At 37.7% G+C, this 22133-nt stretch overlaps 1 protein-coding gene across 3 annotated transcripts in view; it reads left to right on the top strand.

Moving 5' to 3' along the window:
* Positions 1–22133, top strand: part of SNX27 (sorting nexin family member 27) — an 87174-nt gene that overhangs the window by 47835 nt on the left and 17206 nt on the right. For 2 of the 3 annotated variants that reach the window (XM_003125761.6, XM_013997139.2), the window contains exons 5-8: positions 1313–1417; positions 4650–4728; positions 6295–6458; positions 20607–20696. In XM_003125761.6, coding sequence (XP_003125809.1) covers positions 1313–1417; positions 4650–4728; positions 6295–6458; positions 20607–20696 — 438 coding nt within the window. The remainder of the gene's footprint in view (positions 1–1312; positions 1418–4649; positions 4729–6294; positions 6459–20606; positions 20697–22133) is intronic. The other variant, XM_021089855.1, reaches the window with a different exon arrangement.

Raw genomic sequence — 22133 nt, 5'->3', positions numbered from 1 at the left:
ATTGCCTCCGCTTAATATCTGCCCTCTGAGCAGATTCCAAATACATAGTAAACTATGGTCACCATGCTGTTAGATCTTAGGAACAAGAGCTACATTTTGATCCTCTTTATATTCGCAGTGCCTTACCACAATGTCAAGCATATTGTAGGTGCTTGATAAATATTAATTAAAAAGAAAGACTATGTAATGCTACTGTATTAAAGAATATGTTATCCACTAATTACTTTATATGTCTTATTTTCCCAGTTAGATTATAAGTTTCTTACAGAGATGTCAAAAAATAATGCTTAGAATGGTTTTAGGCAATGAATAGTATTTTTTAAAAGTGGTAAATGAAGATGGACTTGTTCCTAAATAGTTATTTCTGTGTAGTAAAAATTACAAGGTCACAAATATGCTAGAGGAATGTGTTAATTATCAAAAACAATAAGAGAAAAGGAATTCTTTTGAATTAAGGAGGATAAGAATTGTTTATTCTTTGCAGGAAGAAAATAAGACATCAGAGTAACTCAGATTCCTGAGCTTCATCAATTTTTCCTTTCAAAGGTGTCATGATTATTTCTGAAAGGAACTTAAGATACCACTTGAGCCAATCTAGCATGCCTAACCATTCAAAACCAGAGAATATTTGTTGAAACTACTGCTTTGGGTTTTCTTTTCTTATTTGTGAGTTTTGAATGTTTGAAAGTAAGCGAAAAATCTCATCTGTTTTTGACCTGGACTGCTTCATACAAGTTTTCTTCTTTGTTTCTTTTGTTGTTGTTGTTGTTTTGTTTTTTTTAGGGCCTCACTCATGGCATGTGGAAGTTCCTAGGCTAGGGATTGAATCGGAGATGTAGCTTCCGGCTTACACCACAGCCATAGCAACTCAGGATCTGAGCCACATCTGCCACCAACAACACAGCTCAGGGACACGCTGGATTCTTTTTTTTTTTTTTTTTTTTTGTCTTTTTAGCTATTTCTTGGGTTGCTCCCTCAGCATATGGAGGTTCCCAGGCTAGGGGCTGGAATCGGAGCTGTAGCCACCGGCCTACGCCAGAGCCACAGCAACGCCGGATCGTTAACCCACTGAGCAAGGGCAGGGACCGAACCCGCAACCTCATGGTTCCTAGTCAGATTCGTTAACCACTGCGCCAGGACGGGAACTCCAACACGCTGGATTCTTAACTCACTGAGCAAGGCCAGGGATTGAACCCACATCCTCATGGATGCTAGTTGGATTCGTTACCCCTGAGCCATGATGGGAACTCCCAGGTTTTCTGTTTTGAACTTTGAACATGTTGGCTTCAACATATTTCTGTTTTTTCCTCAGAACTACAATGGTGTGTCCGACGTAGAGCTGAGAGTAGCGTTACCAGATGGAACAACAGTTACAGTCAGGGTTAAAAAGAACAGTACAACAGATCAAGTATATCAGGTAAATTTTTTTTTTTTCTTCTCTTTAGGGCCACACCTACGGCATATGGAGGGTCCCAGGTAGGGGTTGAATTGGAGCTACAGGTGCTGGCCTACACCACAGCCACAGCAACACAGGATCCAAGCTGTGTCTTCGACCTACACCACAGCTCACAGCAACACCTGATCCTTAACCCACTGAGTGAGGCCAGGGATCGTACCTGCAACCTCATGGTTCCAGGTCAGATTCTTTTCCGCTGCACCACGATGGGAACTCCGTATATCAGGTAAATTAAACTTGAACAAATAGATTTGACTTTAGATGGTTTAAAACTAAGAAAGATAGATTAAATTAATTAACACATATAAAGTGCTTAGAGTATCTGGCACATAATAAATTTACCAAATGTTTGCTTCTACTGTTGATATTATTATTAATGTGGAAGTACTTTGTCCTCCTTAAAAGAAAGGTAAAATAGATATCCCAGATTATAATGGTTGTGATTAGCACCCCCTCTTAATTGTGAAAAAACCTGATTACATACATGAAAATAGAATAGTACAGTGAAACTTCATGCACTCATCACTTGATTAATAGTCATTAAGATTTTGCTACATTTGTGATATATATTCTTTTTTCCTTTTCTTATATTTAAATATTTTAAAGCAAATTCCATGTTATTGGACCTATGTATATTTCAGTATACATCTCTAAAAACTATCTTATTCTTACATAATCACAAAGCCATTATCAAACCTAAAAAATTAACTATTTCCGTGGTTTTAACTAATAACAAATCCATAGTCAGGTTTTCCCAATTGTCTAAAAATGATTTTTAGCAGTTGGTTTTGTTAAAATCAGGATCTAAACAGGTCTTTAGTCACATTTAGTTTTTATGTTTGTTTTAATATAGGGCAGTCTCCCTTTCCTTTTCTTCCTCAACTTTTCCCCATGTTATTGTTTTATTGCAAAAATCGGGTCTGTGTCCCATGGAATGACCCATATTCTGAATTTATCTCTTTGTTTCTTTTGTCTATTTGTGTCATTTAATATGTTTTTCTATAAATGGAATTTAGCTCTAGAGGCTTGGTTAGATTCAGGTTCTGCTTTTTTGGTAAGAATACTTCACAGGAGTTCCCTTTGTGGTGCAGCGGAAACAAATCCAGCTAGTAACCACAAGGTTGTAGGTTCAATCCCTGGCCTCGCTCAGTGGGTTAAGGATCTGGCGTTGCCGGGAGCTGTGATGTAGGTCACAAACACGGCTTGGATCCTGCATTGCTGTGGCTGTGGCCAGCACCTGTAGCTCCGATTCAACCCCTGGCCTGGGAACCTCCATGTGCCGTGAGTGTGTTCCTAAAAAGCAAAAAAAAAAAAGGGAATACTTCATAATCGGTACTGTGTACTTCATATTGCTTCTCAAAAGAAGGAACACAATATCTTATCCACTTGTAGTAATAAATCAGTAGGTTTAGGCGGTTAATAACTTGATATCTCTATTAAGTTCTCCATTGACTTTTTTTTTGGCCGCACTTGTGGCATGTGGAAATTCTCTGGCCAGGGATCAAACCCATGGCAGTGACAGTGCTGTATCTTTAATCTGTTGAGCTACAAGAGAACTCCTCCACTGATCTTTTATCAAATGAGTATATCACTGATAATTATTGCTTTAACCTGTGATTTTATTAAGGGTTGCAAAATTCTGATCTTTCAGTTCTTTCATTTCTTCACATTTATTAACTAGAATTCCTCTACAATGAACTTTCCCTTTTCAACTAAGCCTACTTAGTTATCCTGAAATAGATTTTGTAGGAAAGGGGACATAAATATTTGATTCTTTCTTTTTTTCTTTTTTCTTTTTAGGGCCGCTCCCACGGCATATGGAGGTCCCCAGGCTAGGGGTCGACTTGAGCTGCAGCTGCCAGCCTGCATCACAGCCACAGCAACATCAGATCAGAACCCCATCTTCGACCTACACCATAGCTCATGGCAATGCCAGATCCTTAACTCACTGAGCAAGACCAGGGATTGAACCACCCTTCTCATGGATACTAGTCAGGTTCATTACCACTGAGCCACAATGGGAACGCCTCAATTTCTTTTTATTTGTCATGTTATGACCTTAGTTCCTAGAAAGAAGGACTGATACTTGTTCATAGTGCCTCTGTTGTCCCAACATTTGGCTCTCTTCATATGGATAAGGATTATGGTTATTCTTTTTTGTTTGTTTGTTTGTTTGTTTGTTTTAGGGCCACACCCACGCATACAGAGGTTCCCAGGCTAGGGGTCAAATCAGAGCTGTAGCTGCTGGCCTACATCACAGCCACAGCAACATGGGATCCAAGTCACATCTGAGACCTATACCATAGCTCAGGGCAATGCTGGATCCTTAATCCACTGAGAGAGGCCAGGGATCAAACCTGTATCTTCACAGATGCTAGTCAGATTGGTTTCCACTGAGCCACAATGGGAGCTCCGGGTTATGGTTATTCTTAAGAAATGTAAGTCTTCAGCTTGGGACATGGATCATATGAAAAATAAGAATAATTTGCAAAGTATGCATAAAAGTGATAAACAGTATTTTAAGCTCAAGCACCAAAGACACAGATGTTATATGTTAACAGCCTATATTAAGTGTAGACTGATTGTGTGAGACTGGATATTTAAAAATTCATTTTCTTCTTAAAACCTGTCCTAGGAGTTTCCATCATAGCTCAGTGGAAACAAATCCGACTAGGAACTATGAGGTTGCGGGTTTGATCCCTGGCCTCGATTAGTGGGTTAGGATCTGATGTTGCTGTGGCTGTGGTGTAGGCCAGCAGCTATAGCTCCAATTTGACCCCTAGCCTGGGAACCCCCATGTTCCGGGAGTGCGGCCCCAGAAAGCAAACAAAAACAAAAACCTGTCCTTTATCAAGCACACTGCTTGTCTCTCATGAGACAAAGTCATATTTCAGAGAGGAGAGCTGAATATTTAAGGAGAGACTATTATCAACTTTAATTGGAGGGGAGGAACTCATATTTAGAGATCATAGCTATTTAGATCAAATGCAGGTATTTTTCCCCTTTATTTCATGCATATGTATGCATGAATGTATACATACCCACAAAGAAGAATAGCTATGGACCATAAATTTAGTTTATATGAGCCCATCATGGCAAAACCCCTCCCTTTTCCTCCCTCCTCATGCAGTCTCTTTTTTTTCCACAGTGCTGATTTAGTTCCCTGAACTAATCTACCCTGTTTACACTTTAGGCTATTGCAGCAAAGGTTGGCATGGACAGTACGACAGTAAATTACTTTGCCTTATTTGAAGTGATCAATCATTCCTTTGGTAAGTGCCAGTGACTAATATTAAGTTCTGTTTGAGGATATTTTATTTTAATACTAAGAGACAAGCTCCCAGAAGTTGTCAGATTGAAACTGTTTGCCTAGAGAAGAGCTTGAAGACAAGGGGCAGTCTCACTCATTAGGACTGTTTCTAACAAGCAGACAGAACAAAGCCCATTAAACCCAAGTCTAGATATCCGATCACTCCTTTTTTTCCTCTTTTGTAAGTTATCAGTTACTCGCACCCAGCACTGGAGGAGATACTTTCATTAGATTCCTTTAAGTCAGAGGTGCAAAATCAATATATTCCAATGAAACAGTCTCAAAAATGGGGTTTTCTTTTTAGCCACAACTTGTTTTAGTGTACTTTATGCTTTTTGTAGATTTTTAAGAATATCTTTTTGTTTTCAGGAGTTAGAAAGAGATGCATTGACTTAAAGCCTTTGTTTTGGTGCATGTATTTAAGTTTCTGTGTAAGCAGATTTTTTTTCACTAGGAAGTTTTATTGCATTGTGACAGAGGTTGTTCTTTTATGTTATCTTATAAAAGCTAGGGATCGTTGCAATTAGACCACAGAAGAGAGAAGTCAGAAGTCTTGCTTTAAATGATAGATTTCCTGTGGCTTTATGGTTCTTTTCCACATCATATACATACAGGGCCAAGTCCAGAAACAACAGATAATATTGATTAATCAGACTTGGCTTATCTCGGAAAGGGAGAGAGTTTGGTGGATTTGAGTTGCCTTGCTGTCACAAGTCAAGGTAGAACAACTTTGATTCCCCCTAAAACAGCTATCTCCCTTTTGTTCTTTATCTTCCCAACTCCCTACAGTCTAACTAGGGAGATTGAGATGTTACAAAGGATTGCTGAGGAACCAGAACGCTTGGATTCTCATCGTCTCCTTCTTTTCTAAGCTTTAGTTAACAAAATGAGAAATATTAAATCTGTCTTTTGTAGTATTATAAAGCCAAGAAAACCTCAAGAGAAGAAAATACCCTTTTTAAAGAAAAGCAATGTAGAAATTAAAAGTTGTAGTGTTTTGTCCTGCTTGAGCATTGTTAGGAAGAATAAGTAATGCTACCTGAAGACACTTCACTTCAGTGAATGTCTTAGGCTTGTGGCGGGGATGGGGAGAGCCTTTCCACTCTAACAATAAAAGCTGTCCATTGAGAACTGACACATGAGAGACTGAATGTACCACAGCTGGGTAAGAGGGAAGGTTTGCTTTAAAGATGCACATTGCTGTAACTTACCAGATAATAGAGCAGATATTTTAACTGACTTGGGAGTAGGTGCTCTCTTCAGAGTGGGCATATTAAGTGAAGGGCATATCATTCACATGATAGATTTCAGTTAGCTTGAGGCTTAACTGGCCAGTCACAGTTAAAAGGTATAGATATGGCTAGACAAATGGTTATTTTGTGGTCCCAAGACAGAGCTCCTTGATGGGTCTAAGCTGATATCCTGGTTAATGATAACCTGCCATTCTTATTTGCTTTACACATTCATACTAGGGAAATGCCTTATATAGCTTTTCACTCTAGCTTTTATTGTTTTGTCTTCTCTCCAGTGCGTAAGCTGGCACCTAATGAATTTCCTCATAAACTCTACGTCCAGAATTACACATCAGCTGTGCCAGGCACCTGCCTGACTGTTCGAAAGTGGCTTTTTACTACAGAAGAAGAAATCCTCTTAAATGACAATGATCTTGCTGTTACCTACTTCTTTCATCAGGTGGGTGAATTGATCTCCCTAGAAAGGCCTGATTTCTTTTTTCTGTTTGTATATTTAGGTAATTTGCCGATTCAATGTGAATCCTGCATAAGCTGTTTTGCCTCCTGGATCTTAGTTAAATTTATAAAATATTCTGTCTCATTTCACAAAAGATAAGTTTAAGAAGTGAAGATATCAGGGTTCAAAATGTGCTTATTATTATTTTTTAAAACAATAGCAAATGATCATTATGACTGTAACTTTTCAAAAATTTTTCTTCAAAATTATACATAAATGGAATTTACAGCATCAAATCATTCTACACAGGTTATTTTGAAAAATATTAGTTACTCCCACTTTTTTCTCAAAGGCAACTACTTTCTCCTCTTTTAGCTTTGTTTCTTTGTTTGCTTTATGTGTACTGTAATGTATTGTATTGTATTTTTTGCTCTTTTGGCTATACCCACAGCATATGGAGGTTCCCAGGCCAGGGATCAAATCCCACCTGCAATGGATCCTTAACCCACTGTGTAGGGCTGGGGATTGAACCATTGCCTCCACAGAGACAAGCTGGATCATTAACCTGCTGCGCCACAGCAAGAGCTCCTGTTTTATTTCTTAAAAAAAAACATTTTTGGAGTTCCCGTCGTGGCTCAGTGGTTAATGAATCTGACTAGGAACCATGAGGTTGCAGGTTCGATCCCTGGCCTTGTTCAGTGGGTTAAGGAACTGGTGTTGCTGTGAGCTGTGGTGTAGGTTGCAGACACGGCTTGGATCTTGTGTTGCTGTGGCTCTGGCGTAGGCCGGTGGCTACAGCTCCGATTTGACCCCTAGCCTCCATGTGCTGCAGGAGTGGCCCTGGAAAAGGCAAAAAAAAAAAAAAAAAAAAAAAAATCAAAATAAATAAATAAATAAACTTTTTTTTTATTGAAACATAGGTAACTTACAGTGTTGTGTTAGTTTCTGGTGTACAGCAAAGTGATTCGGTATCTTTTTCATGATCTTTTCCATTATGTTTTGTCATGAGATCTTGAATATAGTTCCCTGTGCTGTAAAATAGGTCCTTATTTATCTATTTTATGTACAGTAGTTTGTATCTGCTAATCCAAAACTCCTAATTTAGCCCTCCCCACTTTCCCCTTTGATAACCTTAAGTTTACCAAACTTAGTTTGTGAGTCTGTTTCCATTTCATTAAGTTCATTTGTATCATATTTTAGATTCCATATAAGTGATATCATGTTTGTCTGATTTACTTAGTATGATTATCTCTGGGTCCATTTATGTTGCTACAAATGGCATTATTTCATTCCTTTGTTGCCATTTTATTTATTTGTATTACTTAATGAATTTTATTACCTTTATAGGTATACAGCAATCATCACAAACAAATTTTAAGGCATTTCCATCCCAAACCCTCAGTGCATCCCCCCACCCCCCCAACCTGTCTCCTTGGAAACTATAAGTTTTTTATAAAGTCGGTGATTCAGTATCTGTTCTTCAAAGTTCATTTTTTAGATTCCATATGTAAGTGATAGCATTTGATGTTGGTGTCTCACTGTCTGACTGACTTCACTTAGTGTGATAATTTCTAGGTCCATCCATGTTGCTGTAATTGCCGTTATTTCTTTCCTTTTAGTGGCTGAGTAATATTCCATTGTGTATATGTACCACATCTTCTTGATCCACTCCTCTGTCAATGGACACGTAAGGTTGTTTCCATATCTTGACTATTGCAAATAGTGCTGCAGTGAACATTGGAGTACATGTGTCTTTTCAAGTCATGGTTTTCTCTGGATAGATGCCCAGGAGTGGGATTGCTGGATCAAATGGTAGTTCTCTTTTTAGTTTTCTGAGGCATCTCCATACTGTTTTCCACAGTGGTTGCACCAGTTCACATTCCCACCAACAGTGTAATAGGGTTCCTTTTTCTCCACACTCTCTCCAGCACTTATTGTCTATAGACTTTTGGATGCTGGCAGTACCTCATAGTGGTTTTGATTTGCATTTCTCTAATAATGAGTGATGTTGAACATCTTTGCATGTGTTTTTTGGCCATCTGTGTGTCTTCTTTAGAGAATTGTCTGTTTAGCTCTTCTGCCCATTTTTGGATGGGGTTGTTTGTTTTTTTGGTATGGAGCTACAGGAGGTGTTTATAAATTCTGGAGATTAATCCCTTGTCAGTTGATTCATTTGCAAAGATTTTCTCCCATTCTGTGGGTTGTCTTTGTGTTTTGTTTAGGGTTTCCTTTGCTGTGCAGAAACTTCTAAGTTTAATTCAGTCCCATTTGTTTATGTTTGTTTTTACTGTCGTTACTGTAAGAGGTGGATCTGAGATGTTGCTGTCGTTTATATTGGAGAGTGTTTGGCCTGTGTTTTCCTCTAAGAGTTTTCTCGTGTCTGGTCTTATATCTAGGTCTTTAATCCATCTTGAGTTTATTTTTGTGTATGGTGTTAGGGAGTGTTCTAATTTAATTCTTTTCCATGTGACTGTCCAGTTTTTCCAGCACCACTTATTGAACAAGCTGTCTTTTCTCCATTGTATATTCTTGCCTCCTTTTTCATAGATGAGTTGACTGCAAATGTGTGAGTTGAATTCTGGGCTTTCTGTCCTGTTCCACTGATGTCTATGTCTGTCTTTGTGCCAGTACCATACAGTTTTGGTGATTGTTGCTTTGTGGTATAGTCTGAAGTCCAGGGAGCCTGATTCCTCTAGCTCCATTTTTCTTTTTCAGTATATCTTTGGCTATTCTGGGTCTTTTGTGCTTCCAAACAAACTTTAAAATATTTTGTTCAAGGTCTGTGAAAAATTTGATAGGGATTGCATTGAATCTGTATATTGCCTGAGGTAGTATAGTCATTTTGATAATATTAACTCTTCCAATCCACAAGCATTGTATATCTTTCCATCTATTTGTGTCCTCTTTGATTTCTTTCATCAGTGGCTTATAGTTTTCAGAGTACAGGTCTTTTGTCTCTTTAGGTAGGTTTACTCCTAAGTATTTTATTCTTTTGGATGCAGTGGTAAATGGGATTGCTTCCATAATTTCTCTTTCTGTTCTTTCATTGTTAGTGTATAGAAATGCCGTCGATTTTTGTATATTAATTTTGTATCCTGCGACTTTGCCAAATTCATTTGATGAGCTCTAACAGTTTTCTGGTAGAGTCTTTAGGATTCTCTAGGTATAGTATCATGTCATCTGCAAATAGTGATTGTTTTACTTCTTCCTTTCCAATTTGGATTCCTTTTGTTTCTTTTACTTCTCTGATTGCCATGGCTAGGAATTCCAAAACTATGTTGAAGAGTAGTGGCGAGAGCGGCCATCCTTGTCTTGTTCCTGATCTCAGTGGGAATTCTTTCAGCTTTTCACCATTGAGAATGATGTTCGCTGTGGGTTTGTCATATATGGCCTTTATCATGTTGAGGTAGGTTCCCATTATGCCCACTTTCTGAAGGGTTTTTATCAGAAATGGGTGTTGGATTTTGTCAAAGGCTTTTTCCACGTCTATTGAGAGGATCATATGGTTTTGATTCTTCAGTTTGTTAGTGTGGTATATCACACTAATGGATTTGAAGATATTGAAGAACCCTTGCATCCCTGGGATAAATGCCACTTGATCATGTTGTACAATCCTTTTAATGTATTGTTGCATGCGGTTTGTTGGTATTTTGTTGGGGATTTTTACATCGATGTTCATCAGTGAAATAGGCCTATAGTTTTCTTTTTTTGTGGTGTCTTTGTCTGGTATTGGTATCAGAGTGATGGTGGCCTCATAGAATGAGTTTGGGAGTATCCCTTCCTCTGCAATTTTTTGGAATAGTTTCAGAAGGATAGGTGTTAGCTCTTCTCTAAATGTTTGATAGAATTTGCCTGTGAAGCCATCTGGTCCTGGACTTTTGTTTGTTGGAAGTTTTTTCATCACAGTTTCGATTTCAGTTCTTGTGATGGGTCCATTCATCTTTTTTATTTCATCTTGGTTTAGTCTTGGAAGATTGTACTTTTCTAAGAATTTGTCCATTTCTGGAGTTCCCATCGTGGCTCAGTGGTTAACGAATCCGACTGGGAACCATGAGGTTGCAGGTTCGATCCCTGGCCTTGTTCATTGGGTTAAGGATCTGGCATTGCTGTGAGCTGTGGTGTAGGTTGCAGACGCAGCTTGGATCCTGCGTTGCTGTGGCTCTGGCATAGGCCGGTGGCTACAGCTCCGATTAGACCCCTAGCCTGGGAACTTCCATATGCCCCGGGAGCGGCCCAAGAAATGGCAAAAAAGGCAAAAAAAAAAAAAAAAGAATTTGTTCGTTTCTTCTAGGTTTTCTGTTTTATTGACGTATAGTTGCATATGGTAGTCTCTTATGATCCTTTGTATTTCTGTGATGTCTGTTGTGACTTCTCCTTTTTCATTTCTAATTTTATTGATTTGGGGCATCTCTCTTTTTCTTGATAAGTCTGGCTAAGGGTTTATCAATTTTGTTGATCTTTTCAAAGAACCAGCTTTTCGTTTCATTGATCTTTTCTGTGGTTTTCTTCGTTTCTATTTCATTGATTTCTGCTCTGATCTTTATGATTTCTTTCCTTCTACTAACTTTAGGTTTTGTCTGTTCTCTCTCTAGCTGCTTTAGATGTAAAGTTAGCTTGTTTTGAGCTTTTTCTTGTTTCCTGAGGTGGGCTTGTATTGCTATAAACTTTCCCCTTAGAATGGCTTTTGCAGCATCCCATAGGTTTTGGAGTGTCATATCTTTGTTGTCATTTGCTTCTAGGTATTTTTAAATTTCCTCTTTGATTTCTTCAGTGATCCATTGGTTGTTTAGTAGCATGTTGTTGTGTCTTCATGTGTTTCTGCTTTTTGCAGTTTTTTTCTTGTTGATTTCCAGTTGTATAGCATTGTGGCCAGAAAAGATGCTTGATATGATTTCAATTTTCTTAAAGTTACTGAGGTTGGATTTGTAGCCCAGGATGTGATCAGTCTTAGAGAGTGTTCCGTGTGCACTTGAGAAGAATGTGTATTCGGTTGCTTTTGGATGGGATGTCCTATAAATATCTATTAAATCCATCTGGTCTAATGCTTCATTCAGGGTCTGTGTTTCCTTACTGCTTTTCTGTCTGGATGATCTGTCCATTGCTGTAAGTGGGGTGTTAAAGTCCCCCACTATTATTGTGTTATTGTCAATTTGTCCTTTTAAGGTTGTTAGCAGTTGCCTTATATATTGTGATGATCCTATGTTGGGTGTGTAGATATTTAAAATTGTCATATCATCTTCTTGGATTGATCCTTTGATCATTATGTAGTGAGTGTCCTTCCTTGTCTCTTAAAATATTCTCCATTTTAAAGTCTGTTTTGTCTGATAATGAGGGTTGCTACTCCAGCTTTCTTTTGATTCCCGTATGCATGAAATGTTTTCTTCCATACTCTCACTTTCGATTTGTATGAGTCCCTGGAAGTGAAGTGGGTCTCTTGAAGACAGCATATATATGGGTCTTGTTTTTATATCCATTCAGCCAGTCTGTGTCTTTTGGTTGGGGGTTTAGTCCATTAACATTTAAGGTAATTATTGATATGTATGTTCTTATTGCCATTTTATTAATTGTTTTGGATTTGTTTTTGTTGCTCTTTTTTCTTCCCGTCTTCTCTTGTTCTCTCTTTTGTGGTTTGGTGACTGTCTAGAGTGTTGTATTTTAGTTGATTTTTCTTATTTGTTGGTGTATCAATTGTAGATTTTTGGTTTGCAGTTACTCTGAAGTTTTGATATGAGTCTATATATATATATATATATATATATATATATATATATATATGAGATTGTTTTAAGTTGTTGGTCTCTTAATTGCAAGTGCATCTCCAGTGTCCTGCATTTGTACCCTCTACTTCTCATGATTTCTGATTTTAGTAGCATAATTGTGCATAGTCTGATTTACTTTACTTAGTGTGATTATCTCTGGTCCGTTTATATTGCTGCAAATGGCATTATTTCATTCTTTTTTATGGCTGAGTAATATTCTATTATATAAATATATCACATCTTATGTATTTATTTATTTATTTATTTTGCTTTTTTTTTTTTTAGGGCTGCCCTCAAGGCATATGGAAGTTCCCAGGCTAGGGGTTCAATTGGAGCTGTAGCTGCTGGCCTACGCTACAGCCACAGCAATGCCAGATCCGAGCCGCATCTGCAACCTACACCACAGCTCATGGCAACACCAGATCTCCAACCCACTGAGCAAGGCCAGGGATTGAACCCACATCCTCATGGATACTAGTTGGATTTGTTTCCACTGAGCCACGATAGGAACTCCCTAAATATATCACATCTTTATCCATTCATCTATTGATGGATATTTAAGTTGCTTCTGTGATTTGACTATTGCTGCTGTGAAAAATTCAAAAATTTTCGAATTTTAATTTTGTCCAGATGTATGCCCTGGAGTGGGATTGCAGGATCACATGAAAACTCTATTTTTAGTTTTTAAGGAACCTCCATGTGTTCTACATAATGGCTGTACCAATTTACGTTCCCACCAGTGGTGTAGGAGGATTCTTTTTCTCCAAACCCTCTCCAGCATTTATTATTTGTCGACTTTTTAATGACAGACATTCTGATCAATATGAGGTGATAACTCATTGTAGTTTTGATTTGCATTTCTTTAATAATTAGTGATGTTTAGCATCTTCTCATGTTCCTGTTGGCCATCTGTATGCCTTTGGAGAAATGTCTAGATCTTCTGCCCATTTTTTGATTAGATTTTTTTTTTTATATTGAGCTGTATGAGCTGTTTGTATATTTTGGAAATTAATCCCTTGTCAATAGCATTATTTGCAAATATTTTCACCCAGTCCATAGGTTGTATTTTCTTTTTGCTTGTGGTTTCCCTTTCTGTTCAAAAGCTTGTAAGTTTGATTAGGTCCCATTTGTTTATATATTTTGCTTTTATTTCTGTTGCTTGGGAGAGTAACCTAGGAAAACATAGTGAGCTTTATGTCTGAGAATGATTTGCCTATGTTCTCTTCTAGGAGTTTTAAGGTGTGGTGTCTTATATTTGAGTCTTTAAGCCATTTTGAGTTTATTTCTGTGTATGGTGAGAGGGTGTGTTCTAACTTCATTGATTTACATGCAACTGCCCAGGTTTCCCAGCACCACTTGCTGAAGAGATTGTCTTTCTTCCATTGTACGTTTTTGCCTCCTTTGTTGAAGACTAATTGACCATAGGTGTGTGGGTTTATTTCTTGGCTCTCTCTTTGGTTTCATTGGTCCATATGTCTGTTTTTGTGCCAATACCATGCTGTTTTAATTATGGTTGCTTTGTACTAGTCTGAAATATGGGAAGTTTATGCCTTCTGCTTTGTTCTTTTTTCTTCAGGATTGATGAGGCAATCCTGGATCTTTTATGGTTCCATATAAATTTTAGGATTATTTGTTCTAGTTCTATGAAAAATGTTTTGGGTAATTTGATAGGGATTACCCAAATTAAATCTGTGGATTGCTCTGGGTAGTATGGCCATTTTAACTATGAATCCTACCAATCCAAGAGCATGGGATATCCTTTTTATCTTTTATATTTGTTTTCATATCTCTATTATACCTTGGTTATATTACTCCTACTTGCTATTTCAGATTCAAGCAGTACCTTTTAATTTCCAGCTATAGAAGATGAAACATTAACTTAGCTCCATTTCCTCCCACACACCCACTGTATACTCATACCTTTTTATCTCCCCATCTTCTTACTATAATCAGATTATAATATTTGTTAGATTAATATTCATTGTTTATGCTATTATGACTATAAATAATGAATTTATAGCAGACCCATACGCTTTTTACTTTCTGTCTTTGCTTTTTACTATCTTTACTTTTCACTTTCCATTAAGCATTTTGTTTTAAAATTATTTGGAAAATAATAACGCATTTCATGATACTTCATAAAGTATCCCACTACTATTCTAATGGGGTTTTTATTACATTTACAATTTGATGAAGAATCACCATTTTTATTAAATGTAGTATTCCCAATTAAATGAGTAATGTTTCCATTTTATTTAACTCATCTTTTGTTTCCTCAAGTAAAGTTTTGCCATTTTATACTTTCACATATGCCCTCTTAATTCCCAGGTATTTTATATTTTTATCACAATTATGAATGGGAATTTTTTTCTTTGAATTGTTGGAGGGAAAAAATTGTTTTCTAGAAATCAGACTATCTGGCTGAAATCCAAGCTCTGCATTGGGTAAATCCTTAGTATAGCTTTATGGAGATCTGTTTTATGATCTATTAAAGGGTAGTAGTAGTACCTGGCCTTTTTTTAAATCAGTATCAAAATCTAAACAAAGCAGAGCATGTGAAATTACTTTTTTTTTTTTTTTTTTTTTGCCTTTTTGCCTTTTTGCCTTTTCTAGTGCCGCCCCCACGGCACATGGAGGTTCCCAGGCTAGGGGTCCAATTGGAGCTGTAGCCACCAGCCTACACCAGAGCCACAGCAACGCAGGATCCAAGCCGCGTCTGCAACCTACACCACAGCTCACAGCAACGCCAGATCCTCAACCCACTGAGCAAGGACAGGGATCACACCGGCAACGCCATGGTCCCTGGTTGGATTCGTCAACCACCGCACCACAACAGGAGCTCCTGAAATTACTTTTTGAATTATAAAACTGTAAAGCAAAAGTAAAATATTTATGGAATTTCCATGTGCTTCAACAGGTTTTTCTTTTGATCCAGGTTTTTGTCACTGGATCAAAAGAAAAAAATATTAGGTACATAGAAAGAAAAGCTAGTTTTTTTTTGTTTTTTGGTGTTTTTTGTCTTTTTCTTAGGGCCTCACCTGTGGCATATGGAAGTTCCCAGGCTAGGGGTTGAATTGGAGCTGTAGACGCTGGCCTACACCACAGCCACAGTAACACCAGATCCGAGCCATGTCTGTGACCTATGCCACAGCTCACGGCAATGCCAGATGCTTAACCCACTGAGTGAGGCCGGAGATTGAACTCACATCCTTAGGGACTAGTCAAGGATGTTACTTACCACTGGGCCACAACAGGTACCCCCGAAAAGCTGTTATTTTTGTAGCAGTGTCTCATACCTAACAGCTTTTCTGAATTCTCCTATTGCTTCAAATGATTTTTTAATCACTTATTGAGACATAATTGACATATAATAAACTGTATATATTTAAAATTTATAATTTGATCAGTCTTTTTTTTCGGCTCTCAACTTTTTTTTTTTTTTTTGGCCATGCACATGGCTTGTGGAGATTCCTGGGCCAGGGAATGAACCTGTAGCATAACAGCAACCTAAGCTATAACAGTGACAATACCAGAAATTTAATCACTAGGCCACTGGGAGCTCCTCCTCTTAACCATTTTTAAATGTACATTGCAATAGTGTTAAGTATATTCACATTGTTGTGCAATGGATCTTTAGAACTTTTTCATCTTGCAAAACTGAAACTTGAAGTTCTCTTATGGCACAGAGGGTTAAGGATCCAGTGTTGTCAGTGCTGTGGCATGGGTTCAGTCCCTGGCCTGGGAACTTCTGCATGTAGGGGGCATGGCCAAAAAAAAAAAACCTGAAACTGTCTACCCATTAAACAACTCATTTCTGCCTCCCCTCTGGCAACTATTATTCTACTTTCTGTGAATTTGACTGCTTTAGATATCTCATGTAAGTAGAATCATATAGTATTTTTTTGGTCTTTCACGACTTGCTTATTTCATTTAGCATAATGTCCTCAGGCTTATTCATGTTTTAGCATATGACAGAATTGCTTTCCATATTAAGGCTGAATAATGATATTCTACTGTATGTATATATCACATTTTGTTTATTCATCTGTGGATGGACATTTGGGTTGCTTCCACCTCTTGGCTATTATGAATAATGCTGTTATGAACATGGTTATGTAAATATCTCTTCAAAATTCTGCTTTTAATATACCCAAAGTTGGGACTGATGGATCATATGGTAATTCTGTTTTTAATTCTTTGAGAAACTGCCACACCATTTTCCATAGCATCTGCACCATTTTACATATTCAGCAGTATACAATAGGTCAAATGATTTTTTGACTGAATAGGTAAAAAGTTTGTCTTTTGGAAAATAATATTAAAAATTTCCCCTCACTTATTAATTTTAGTTACTTTTTGGTATCATATTTTGATGGTGGGAATATCACATGCATCTCCTCAATTCTGAAATGAGATCAGTTGTAAGATACACTACTATTTTATGTACTGCTAAGAGAAAAAAGCTACCAATTAAAAAACACATCATTAATTGAAAGGTATATCCTGATTTTAGGAATAATAAAATGTGAAAAAATACGCATCTTAGAATTTGTGAAATACTAGATAGTAATGATGGTAATGAGTCTTTTCCTTAAAAAATTGGTAAGGTCAGGAGTTCCCATTGTGGTACAGTGGAAACCAATCCGAGTAGCATCCATGAGGACAGGTTCAATCCCTGGCCTCGCTCAGTAGGTTAAGGATCTGTCGTTGCCGTGAGCTGTGGTGTAGGCCAGCAGCCATAGCTTCAATTCAACCCCTGGCTGCAAGTGCGGCCCTAAAAAGCAAAAAAAAAAAAAAAAGAAAAAGAAAATTGATAAGGTCAAAATCCACAGTAGGTATATTTAACTTCTGGCTAAACCTGGCAGATAAAACATATATTTAAACTATTTCTTCCTGAAAGCTCGCTAAAATAATAGCAATGAATTTTAAGAGGTGTTTTAAAACCTGCAAGGAGAACAGGAGAGGAGACATAGCAGATGAGAATGGTCAACAATTTTTAGAAAATGAATGCTTGAATGAAGCAACAGGAGTTTGATGTTTGGTTATTGTGGAGGAATCAGTGAGAGGCATGTGGAAAGTTACAAATAGATATGAGACAGTTAACTTCAGAGGAAAAAAATACACAAGAAAGGAAGCCCTAGTACAGTACATGATTTAGTTGTTACATGCTTACAATAATGTATTATTACAATCATCGGTACCAAATATGGATTTAATTTTTATTGAGATGTTGGAGGAAGAAGTGAGAATATAGTGTATTGTAAGAAAGCTAAAACTTATGATTTTTAACACAGCAAGTCAACATTGTCTAAAATTTATGTTAGCAATTAGCATAAGCATGACATTTAGAATTATGAAAGGAATATCACAAAAAAATTGTTTACAGTGCTTAAAAGTATCTGTGGAATGAGGCTGTGGGATCAGGAGTCTTGTTAGGCACCTCTTAGTAATACACACGTTTTTTAAAAGCTATGCACATCTTTTATGTTAAAACTTTTTTAATTAAGGGGAAAAGGAATCTAGCATGGTTTTCCACTCAGAACTAGTCAAGCAGTATAATCTTGACTAGAAATGAGAGAGGAGAGAACATTTTTACTGCCCCCACGTGAAAATAGTTCACTTAGAGTGGCTGGAGTAGATGTTCATTCTGACCCCCCTCTGTCCCGGAAAAATGTTCATCAATGTTCAAGTGCTATTACTAGTCAAACACAGATCTAGGTATTGGGGAAACTGAAGAGATGAACCAGTTTATCCCTCTTTACCTCTTTCCCAGCTTTTCAGTAACTGGTTTAAATTTGGCCTGGAGCAGCTGAGTCTTTTGGTGATAAATAACAGTGTTCAGGTTCTTGAGGACATTAGCAGCAGTTCTTATTGAGCATCCCTTCTGTGAATATAATCCTCTCTGCTTGAGTCCTCGCATGTGTGGCTAGGGGAGAGGCTGGCATCATCTTTCCATTAGATAGTCCTCAGCAGCACACTAATATCCTTGTGTGGTTCTTAGAAGAACTTAACAGGTAAATGATTCTAATATCAAGGATAGTAATAATAACTATTTATATATATGTATATATACTTTACAAAACTGTTAATATCTTTTATCTCATTTTGTTGTCCACCTACAAGATGAGTATTATTCCTGTTTTACAGACTGAGAGGGTGTAAGTACCTGACTCAAATGCATATTGGTAGGTGACAGAGCTAGAAGCTGAGCCTGGTCTCTTGACTTCAATCCTGAATTCATTCTGCTATGCAAATATTTTCCTTTAAAAGACTATGGGAGAGTTCCCATTATGGCTCAGTGGTACTGAGCCCAACTAATATCCATGAGGATGTGGGTTCGATCCCTGGCCTCGCTCAGTAGGTTAAGGATCTGGTGTTGCAGTGGGCTGTGGTGTAGGTTGCAGATGAGTCTCGGATCCCACATTGCTATGGCTGTGATGTAGGCTGAGAACTTCCATTCCATATGCTTATATTCCATTCTTTACAGCCTTAAAGAAAGCAAAAAAAAAAAAAAAAAAAATTACTAGGAATGATTTCTACCTTAAAGAAATAGGCAGTTTTCTGATAAAGATTCAAGTGGGCCTCTGCCAGGTGCCTACTTAGAGTTGTTCTCAGTAACTCACTAGGTTAGATCCTGAATGCCCTGAACAGATGGTTCTATTTGTTCTTTTTTTTTTTCTTTTTTTCTTTCTTCCCCCCCCCCCCCCAAGGTCAGTTTTCCCTTCCATTAGATTTTTTTAAAGTTTTTCTTGGGGTGGAAAAAGGGTGAAGTAAAGTTGGGAAGGGAATGTGTATTTCACATAGCTGAACTAGGAATAGTTTAGAATTTACATATGGTAGCTGGGCATATTGCCTGAATCAAGTCCTTGCTGAAAGTTTTTCCATTCATGGTCTTAGATTTATCACTTCCTCTCTTCCACTTGCTATCACCCGAGTTTAAGGTCTTGTTTCACTTCATGCTTAAAGTACCACAACATTGTTGATCTCCCTTAGTTCAGTCTCTCCTTAGCTTTAAAAATCATTTGGCAGTCGTATATAGATAAATTTTTCTTAAACATTTTTTAAAAATTGTTTATTTTAACTTCCTGCTGTCTTCCTAAATTTCTGTGCCTGCTTTTCAGGGTCCTTCCATACTCTGTTAACCTACCTAGCCAGAATTATTTTTCATTGTCCCCTAAAAGGTACCCTTTATTCAAATCAGGCATGTCTTTGAATGTATTTAAGCTCAAACCCATTCCTATTTTCTGACTTCAGCTTATAGTTTCTTCTGTTCAATCTATTCTTTGTGGTTCAGTCTAGACTTCCCTCATAACTATAATAGGCAATAAGCTCTCCCATTCTGGCTGCATGTATCACTTACTATCTATACCAGACATTTTTGCTGCTTTATCATTAATACTATCTTTCAGTATTCTCTAGTTGTTTCATCTGTATAAATTAACCAGAATTTAAAACTCTTAACAGGAGAAACCAGATCCCTGATGTGCCTAGAACAGTCCTTGAGCACATACCAGACACTTTTATGTTTTTTTGTCTTTTTCAGGGCCATACCTGTGGCATATGGAGGTTCCCAGGCTAGGGGTCTAATCGGAGCTACAGCTGCCACCCTATGCCAGAGCCTCAGTATCATGGGATCTGAGCCACATCTGTGACCTACACCACAGCTCACGGCAACGCCGGATCCTCAACCCACTGAGCGAGGCCAGGGATCAAACCTGCAACCTCATGGTTCCTAGTTGGATTCGTTTCCTCTGTGCCACAACAGGAACTCCATACCAGACACTTTTTTTTTTTTTTTTTTTTTTTTGGGTCTTTTTGCCTTTCTAAGGCCACTCCCACGGCATATGGAGGTTCCCAGGCTAGGGGTCTAATCAGAGCTGTGGTCACCGGCCTGTGCCACAGCCACAGCAACGCCATATCCGAGCCGCGTCTGCAACCTACACCACAAGTCATGGCAACGCCGGATCCTTAACCCACTGAGCAAGGCCAGGGATCGAACCCGCAACCCCATGGTTCCTAGTCGGATTTGTTAACCACTGTGCCACGACAGGAACTCCATACCAGACACTTTAAATGCTACTTATTCCAATAAATAACCCACGTGGCAGATTTCACTGGTGATGGCAATGGTCCAAATAGGTAAGAGTTATTCTGAAAATGAATCTTTGTCTCCTTATTTTTATCAAGAATGCAGTTGATAGGCATTCCTTCATGGTGTATAGCAGGTTAAGGATCCAGTGTTGTCACTACAGAGGCTTGGGTCACTGGCCCAGTGCAGGTTCAATCCCTGGCCCAGAAATTTTCACACGCTGTAGGAGCCAAAAAAAAAAAAAGTATGTGCTTGATAATAATTTTTACATTTCTTTCTTCCCTGCCTTTGTTTTGGTGACAGGCTGTTGATGATGTGAAAAAAGGTTACATCAAAGCAGAGGAAAAGTCCTACCAATTACAGAAGTTGTATGAACAAAGGAAAATGGTCATGGTAGGTTTATGTTCCTATAAGCTCTTTATAAAATGCCCCTTCTTAACTCTGTTGTTCTAGTCATTTTTGAAAGATACTGCAACCTGTTCAATGGCTTAACTGAACCATTGATGGGAACCATGATGGAAAATAATATAAAAAAAGAATATCTGTATAGACTGAGTACATTGCTGTACGGCAGCAATTGGCACAACCATTTTAATCAACTACACTTTAATAAAAAAAAAATTAGGAAGTTCCCCTGTGGTGCAGTGGTTAAGGATTTGGTGTTTCCACAGCTGTGGCACAGGTTGCAACTGCTGCATGGGTTGGATTGCTGGCCTGGAAACTGCCACGTATTGTGTGTGGGTGTGGCCAAAAAAAAAAGGGAGGTAAAGTCCATTTAGCACACAAGCTATTGTGTTATATTATATATGGGTATATAACTTTATTATTAATAATAACCAAATAATACTATTTTCTCCTTATCCATGATGTTATATTTAGTGTATTAATCTGAGAGCGAATTACTTGAATAAAAACCATTTTAAAGACTCATGAATAATATTTCCAAATTCCATTCCAATTTCTTATTCTCATCAGATATATATGAAAGAGTCATCTTGTATATTGGCCAACACAGGGATTATAATTGTTTTTCTTACTTACCAATTTAATAAATTTTACTTATATTAATTTTCATTTTGATTTCTAACAAATTTGAATGAATTTTCACAGTTTAATTAGCCATTTGGAAATTCCCTTATTGGTGAAATTCTGGTTCATATTTTGGTCGTTTTTTTTAATATTGTGCTATTTATCTTTTCCTTTATTGATTTTTTAAAAAAGTAAAAGTAGGAGTTCCCATTGTGGCGCAGAGGAAACGGATCCCACTAGGAACCATGAGGTTACGGGTTCAATCCCTGGCCTCACTCAGTGGGTTAAGGATCCGACATTGCCATGAGCTGTGGTGTAGGTCGCAGACTCAGCTCGGATCTGGCATTGCTGTGGCTGTGGCGTAGGCGGGTGGCTACAGCTCCAATTAGACCCCTAGCCTGGGAACCTTCATATGCCGTGGGTGCAGCCCTAAAAAGAAAAAAGACAAAAAATAAAAATAAAAGTATAATTGATTTATGATGTATTAATTTCTGCTGTGCAGTAGAGTGATTCATTTATTTATATATATATGTATTCTTTTTTATATTATTTTCCATTATGATTTATCACAGGATATTGAATATAATAGTTCCTTGTGCTATACAGTAGGGCCTTGTTTATCCATTTTGTATATTTTAGTTTACATCTGCTAACCCAAACTCTAATTCCATCCCTCCCTACTCCCTCTCCTCCTTGGCAATCCAAGTCTGTTCTCTGTGTCTGTGAGTCTCTTTCTGTTTTATAGATAGGTTCATTTGTGCCATATTTTAGATTCTACATATAAGTGATATCTTCTGGTAT

The sequence above is a fragment of the Sus scrofa genome, chromosome 4 (assembly GCF_000003025.6).
Source record: "Sus scrofa isolate TJ Tabasco breed Duroc chromosome 4, Sscrofa11.1, whole genome shotgun sequence".
NCBI classification, from domain to species: domain Eukaryota; kingdom Metazoa; phylum Chordata; class Mammalia; order Artiodactyla; family Suidae; genus Sus; species Sus scrofa.
This window is presented reverse-complemented; position numbering and strand designations above follow the sequence as displayed.